This window comes from Apodemus sylvaticus, chromosome 5 (assembly GCF_947179515.1).
Source record: "Apodemus sylvaticus chromosome 5, mApoSyl1.1, whole genome shotgun sequence".
Classification (NCBI taxonomy): Eukaryota; Metazoa; Chordata; class Mammalia; order Rodentia; family Muridae; genus Apodemus; species Apodemus sylvaticus.
In genome coordinates this window covers 69,577,856-69,585,794 of record NC_067476.1, presented here as the reverse complement: position 1 = coordinate 69,585,794, position 7,939 = coordinate 69,577,856, and the positions used below count along the sequence as shown (strand labels likewise).

Genomic DNA, 7,939 nt, shown 5'->3' with positions numbered 1-7,939 from the left:
GGAAGCAGAAGTGGATGGGTTGGTGGGCAAGAGGAAAGAAAATGGGATAGGGGGCTTTCAGAGGGGAAAGAAGAAAAGGGGATAACATTTGAAATGTAAATAAAGAATATATCTAATAAAAAATGCAAAACTCATTTGAAATATCTACCCTTGGTTACAGAGACCATCAGAAAAACCCTACCTATATAGATATGCATAAAGAATAGGGATTATTCATGCAAGCAGATTCTCAGAAAACATGTGTTCATACAAGGAACAGATAATTCCTCAGCTGCAGAGAAACTGTACAGAGCCCTATTGGGAGTCATACCACTTGGTAGGAACTTGACATTGGCCAAGGACAATCCCTGGCTTCAGGCAGGAATCTGACTCTTGGACTATAGGGAAGTAGGTAACAGCAGGAATGTTTATCCTAGGGTGGAGAAGCTTAGAGTGAAGGTTAAGCTCATTGTTCCTCCAGGTCTATGAATTCCTGAATAAAGCAGGTGACCCACCCAGCTGCCAGAGCAGTCAAGACAAGGACCTCCAGGAGAAGCTAGACAACTTCCACCAGAACTCAAGCCGGAGTCTGGGGAAAAGGGTTTGCCCAAACTGTTAAAAGGTCTGACCAACATTAAAGTTTTGACTTCGATCAGTAAAATACTGTCCTGGCCCTTCTTTCTTTTCACCCCTTCCCCATCTATCCCTCAGCTTCTGTTCCAGCAACCCAGTTCATAAGAGTTTCAGGCAGCTAAGGAATACAACAAGAAATCTTAGTTTCTCCCCTGTGATAAAGGGTTTGCTGGCATGTAAAGTGGAAGGATTAAGGCTTTATGGGGTCACCAGTTCCACCCACTTGCCTAAGAATTTCATGAATTCCTTGCTTTTACTAGCTCAGTAGTATTCCATAGTGCAAATATACCACATTTTCTGTGTTCATTTTCCATTGAGAGATATTTGGCTTCTTTCCAGCTTCTGGCTTTTATAATTAGGGCTGCTTTGAACATAGTGGAGCATGTATACTTATTAAATGTTCACAGATTTATTCCTTCTATGTTCAGAAATGGAATATTTCACCAAGTGAACTATCATCTTTTTCTGATCCCAGGAAAATTCTCACCCTTGAGAATGTTCTATCATTATAGTTGGATAGTGAAAATGTATCAAATATGAATCTTCATTAGTATAAAAACAGCCTCAAGGGATTAATCTGGGATGAGGCAAGTCTGCCTCAAGTGAGCATCCTGCACTCTCACGGCCTTCAATAGTATCCAAGTGAAGAACAACAATCCATCATATTTCTTCAAATATGCTGACTGAAACATTATACTTTTATCCATAAACACAATCATCTGGAAATAGAAAAGGAATATGAAATGAATTAGTAAGTTCCTCTTTGGTTTTCTTTGTTATTTATTTGTGAGACAGTATGTCACTTGGTGACTTAGGTTATTTCTCTATTAGATTTAGAAAGTCCCTCCTTTAATTCTTTCTATTAACACAATAAAAGTTCTATGTCTACATTTAATGATATTTGAATAATTTGGTAACCTCCCTCATTGATAAACTTTTCCATATTGTTAGAAAAATAGAAAGAAAACTAGGATAATTCAACGGTTCTTATATTCTCTGAGGAAGTTTGCTTTATGTGATTGAAATGTGGATGATCATACATTGCCCTGCATAGCTGAGATTCTTAGCCTGTTTCCCACTTCTAAAAAGCTGAAAAAACAATCATGTCATTATGAGGACTAATATTTAATGTATAGATCTTATAATTGTATAAAACTGGAGCATATAAACTAGTTTTAAAATATGGTAAATGACCTCCCCTTGACCTGCTCTGAAGTATTGAAAGGTTTTCTGTACATGACAGGACCACTGCTTCATGAGCTCATGGCAGTTTTTATTGCCAGCACAAGATCAGCAAAGCATTCTAAAAGGGAGTATGAAGGGTTGCATAAGTCTCTACCCTTAAATGAGAAACTATGAGCACTAAATTGCTTCTGGGGAAGGGAAGTCTATTTTCTTTAACTGTGGTTTCTGGTAGGTCAAACAAACTTCAGTGTAGCTATATTGAGAGTACAAACTGGGTCAACAGTTTATGATGTTAAGTAAAAGATAAAATGAAGTGGAGAAGTGTAGAGAGATAGGGTCTTATCTTGGTTAAGGGAGAAATTGACTATGATCAATTATCAAAGAATTAATGTTATATAGTATAAAAACTTTTATTGAATTAAATACCTTGAGTAAAGGCACATCAATAAACTACTAAAAGAAATGTCATTTCTTCATTCTTAATACTGTTTACTTACTCTGTGGTAGTGTTTGTTTTCTCAGTATGACATTCAGTTAATACTTATGTCATTAAATTGGATCAAGTTATTTTAGTCTAAGTTGAACTTTTCTGAACATTTAAAAATGAGTAAGCAAGTTTCTAATACATAATTATCAATAAAACATGCTATTCAAAAGGAGCTGCTTACCAGTGATTTTTTTTGGGGGGGGGGGGGGCTGACTGATTTGCTTGGCTATTGCTCTGATTTCATTATAATCATTAATTTACAATAATTGGATTTTATTTTGTCTTTCATATTGCCTATCTTCATGTACCTTTTTTTGTTTTCCTCTCTTGATTCATATATCTCTCATTTATAATTATGTTTTATTTATTGTATCTTTCTTATTTAATTAATTTATTTTTTACAGTCTAGTCATAATCCTCTTCACATTCATCCTTCTGGCAGTCCTTATCTTAATAAATTTCTTTAGCTAGTTAATTTGTTTATTTTAAGCCAGGGCTTCTCTTTATAGGCAGGCTGAGATCAAGCTTGCAAACTCCCTGCCTTGTTCACTTGAATGCAAAGATTTCAGACATGAATTAAAATGGCATTTTCTTTCATGATGTTTGTGTCTGATCCCTGAAAAGAAAATTAAATCTATTTATTTCCTTGACAGTTGTAATACTAGACAACATTGAATATGGATAACTAATTTAATTTAGGAAATATACATTCCTAAGGTTTTTGGATGTACTAAAATACAACTTCTAAATGTAATTGTTTCAATATGAAAGAATAATTCCCATGATCTATAGAGACAGTAGTCACACAGAGTAGGAAATGTCAGTAATTTGCACACTTTCATGATCACATTCATGTCACCACTGACTAGAAGACAATTTTCGTAATTGTAACCTCATCACTTTTTTTCTGTCAAATTCTCTGAAGTTAGTTTTGCCTACCCTTCTTCCTATTAGGCTGCTTTTTGAGAACAGAAACCTAATCAAATGCATGCGTTAACTGCATGCTTTAAGATTTTAGCGATTAATTTAAGCGTGTCATCGAAAGATCATAGTGCATTGTACACAGTCTAAAAACTCAAATCCTGAGAGAGAAATAATCACACAGATGCATAAGGACAACATATACACACAAACACACACATACACACACATACATGTGCACACATGTACACAAACAGATTCAGATAGATGCATGCAAGAGAGAGAGAGAGAGAGAGAGAGAGAGAGAGAGAGAGAGAACCCACAGACAAATCTGTTGGAATTCCAATCCAAGCTACAGCACTCACAAGCATTGTTACACTGAAGGTTTTAGAAATAATTTCTTATGAAGAAAAAAATTCTTGTGTGGTTTTGATAATCTATTAATTAGCCAACTTAGAGAAAATATTCCCATAGTCTTTTAACAATTGAAATATTCTCTGAAAACAATGCAATTTTGTCACCCTCATAGTGTAATAAGTAAAAGTGATAAAATTTTAAAACTAAGAAAAAATATTTAAAGAAATATAAATCACACAGAAGGGCATTTCATACATTAATAGTAGGAATGAACCTTAGGAGACTGTATCAACACTTACAAATAAAATGCTTATATGGGTAGTTTCATAATTCAATTGTGAAAAGTATCTTACAGAAATAGTTTTGTGAGATTCATAAATGAATCCATATATGTGAACATACTATCCATTCCTGTAAATAAGGATGCAGATTTTTGACTGCAGCACAATTGTCAAAAATCAGAAAATTTAATGACAAATGTTTATATTGTGGCAAGAAATAATGTCTGTCCTGAGAAGCTATTTATGAAATCACAAATTATAGAACATATTTGCATATGTTGTGACATAATTGTTCTCTTTAAACTACTAAAATGCTGCTTCTACATTTAAAATTAAAGGTATATCTTAAAGAATAAAACACTGCTAGTGAATCAAGCAGCTGACATGGTTTGCAGAAGTCACATTAGATCCTGAATTTTGTAAATCCAGGACTGTGCTCTCCAAATTCTGCCTTAAACTGTCCCTTCTTCCCTCTTCTGGACATTTGCTCCTGCTGCTCTTTCTCTGTGGGAAGTCACATCAAGCCTTTCTTTCTCCTCATTATTACATTTCTGTGAGCCTGGAGCCACTATTTTTTTCATTTCTTCAGTTCATTTATTTCTATTTGCACTATTTCTATTATGTGAGTCACTTACAGACATAAAGTAAGTCTAAAAACCTTGTGAACCAAACTGTTCTTTGCTTGAATAAATACTTTCAAAGTAGACTGAAAAATAAATGATTACTTGTTTTCTAAGGAAGGGCAGAAAGAGGAGGAATAGAAGCAGAGAAAATTACAATTAGAACATACAATATTAAAAATGCTTTCAATAAAAGAAAAAAGTAATCCAATTTACTGAATTTTCTTATATACAAAATTATAACATGCTGCAATATGCTGGATTAATTATATTTCTAAGCAGTAAGTCTCAGTCCATTTATTTTTCAAAAGAATGATTCATAAAGATCAAGACTAGTTGTACACTAATAACTACTTTAAGCACAAAGGAAAGAGAAGAAGCATTTGTTTTGTTTTGTTTTTGTTTTTGTTTTGGGATATGAAATTTTTATTAGATATTTTCTTTATTTATATTTCAAATGTTATCCACTCTCCTGGTTTTCCGTCTGAAAATACCTTATCTAATCCCTTCCTTCACCTGCTTACCAAACCACCCACTTCCCTGTCCTGGTGTTCCCCTATATTAGGGCATCTAGCCTTCTCAGGACAAAGAGTCTCTCCTCCCTTTGATATCCAACAAGGCCATTCTCTGCTACATATGCAGCTGGAGCCATGAGTCCCTCCATGTGTGCTCTTTGGTTGGTAATTTAGTCCCTGGGAGCTCTGGGGGGTACTGCTTGCTTCATATTGTTGTTCCTCCTATGGGGCTGAAAGCACCTTCAGACCCTTGAGTCCTTTCTCTAGTTTCCATTGGGTCCTGTGTGCTCAGTACAATGTTTGGCTGAGAGCACCCACCTCTGTACCTAGAAGAAGCTTTTAGACATGAAAGAAAAGTTATGTTTGAAACAAAGTCTCACGTAGATTAGCCAGTAACAGACTATGTAGCTAAAGATGACCTTGAACATCTGCTCTTTCTTTGTCCAACTTGCAAATGCTGGGATTATAGACCTATGTCACCATACAGGCCTTTATGAAGAGATTTCATAAAGAAATAATTAAGAAATTATTCTGCCGGGCGGTGGTGACGCACACCTGTAATCCCAGCACTCTGGGAAGCAGAGGCAGGTGGATTTCTGAGTTCGAGGCCAGCGTGGTCTACAGAGGGAGTTCCAGGACAGTCAGGGCTACACAGAGAAACCCTGTCTCAACAAAACCAAAAAAAAAAAAAAAAAATTAAAGAAAAGAAAAGAAATTATTCTATCATATATAGTAGAATGCCCAGCAATTCAGTATGACAACTAAAGACTTAAAAGACAGTATTGATTAATTTTAAACCAAACTTCATTTTAGGTTCTACAATTCTGAGGTGGAACAAGATAAATGGGACATCAAAACAATGTGACAGAGTTCATTCTTTTGGGTCTTACAGAGAACAAGGACCTTCGGAAGATGTTTTCTGCTGTGTTTCTAATCATGTATGTTGTAATGGTATTAGGAAATATGCTCATTATGGTGACCATGATCAAAAGCCAGAGTTTAAGATCACCTATGTACTTTTTCCTCACTTTTTTGTCCCTAGTGGATGTCACATATTCTTCTGTCATTGCCCCGAAACTGATTGTAGACTCATTTTCTGAAAATACTATTATCTCCTTTGAAGGATGCATGGCCCAGCTCTTTGCAGAACATTTCTTTGGCGGTGTGGGGATCATTTTACTTATTGTGATGGCCTATGACCGCTATGTGGCCATTTGTAAACCTCTTCACTACATGAACATCATGAAACCTCAGATGTGTTGTATATTGTTGGCAGGAGCATGGATAGGAGGATTAGCACATGCAACTATTCAGCTTATTTTCATGTACCAAATCCCTTTCTGTGGTCCTAATATTATAGATCACTTTTTATGTGATTTGTTTCAGTTGCTGACTTTGGCCTGCATGGATACCCATACACTGGGTCTCATTGTCATCCTTAACAGTGGGGTAATGTGTATGGCTATCTTCATTATTCTAATTGCCTCTTACATAACTATCTTGTGCTCTCTGAAAACTCATAGCTCTGAAGGGCGACACAAAGCCCTCTCCACCTGTGGCTCCCACTTCACAGTGGTTGTCTTGTTCTTTGTGCCATGTATTTTCTTATATGTAAGGCCTGTGTCTACCTATCCCATAGACAAGGCCATGGCTGTGTCAGATTCAATTGTCACACCCATGCTGAATCCGTTGATCTACACACTGAGGAATAAACAGGTGAAAAATGCTATGAGGAAACTTTGGAGGAAATAGGAAACTTTTCTTTCCAAGTAACTTTTTTGCTAAACATCATGTATATCATAAGAAATATCCAGTTTCAGAAATGAATACTCAATAAAATTGTCCATCTTTCCATGGAAACCAGGATGGTATTTTATGCTTTTAACAATATAAAAATGTCTGATATTTTAAGACTATTTGAAATATAGGATTTATGAATTTTCTTGCATTATACATTCACTTGGCTTCCCAAAATCTGAACAACTCCCTTTTGTTTTAGAATTCTGTTGATCCACCTTTCTTCTGCCTTTGTCACTAAACATATTGTGCTCCTGAATATCTCCCCTACTAGACATCAACTACATTACATTTTTCTTCTGCCCTTAAAGCTATCCCTTTGATTCATTGGATGTGTGCCTCTATAATATATATGTGCACATTAATATAACTTAAAAATTGGAAAAACATATATGTAATATAAAAAGTCATTTAGAACCGTTCAGAGGACTAAAGAACTCATAGGTGGATGGTTGAGGGATAACATATGGTCTGAAGATTGTTAAAGTACAGGACGCATTTTTGTGAAATAATGCTTGTTAATTCATCAACGTGTCCAATCAGACATTATCTAAGTGTTGTATTCAAGTAAAGTGGCCTGCATCAGCACTACTGCATCAGTATGGTTCTTTTATTTCTGCCCTAAGTTTTCTTTATACAGTGAGGATGAAACACAGACTCTGTCATCGTGAAGAAGTTATCAACCACAGAGCTATGGCCTCAGTTAATGACATTATTTTTACCTAAATATCCCTGCTAACTTAGTTTAATGAACAAGAAAATATTATCACTACTATCTAAATAAACAAGTAATTTGTTAGTTAAAAATAAGACAAATATAAGATAGATTAGTAAATTTGCAGAATTAGTAACTTTGTTTAATAGTCAGGGATTAATAATTTGATAAAGCTCAGCTCTTCAGAGTGTCCCATTACCTAATACTTATGGTTCAAATATTTTCTGCTTCATTTTATAAATTTGAATCACTTTTCAATTTGCTTACTAACTTAGCAAACACAATTAAATTTTTATTTGAATGATGGATATGGGTTCTATCCTGATTTCTAGTGAGGAAGTTAATGTTAGAGTAATTTTGATGATTTCTTTTTTTTAATTATATAATTTTTATTCAATATATTTTTTATTCACATTTCAAATGATTTCCCCTTTTCTAGCCCCCCATTC

At 34.9% G+C, this 7,939-nt stretch overlaps 1 protein-coding gene across 1 annotated transcript; it reads left to right on the top strand.

The window, feature by feature from the left end:
- The first annotated feature begins 5,821 nt into the window (after window positions 1-5,821).
- LOC127684352 (olfactory receptor 4C6-like) lies at window positions 5,822-6,730 on the top strand. The gene has a single exon (XM_052181296.1). The coding sequence runs from the start codon at window positions 5,822-5,824 to the stop codon at window positions 6,728-6,730; it is 909 nt and encodes a 302-aa protein (XP_052037256.1).
- The last annotated feature ends 1,209 nt before the right edge of the window (window positions 6,731-7,939 follow it).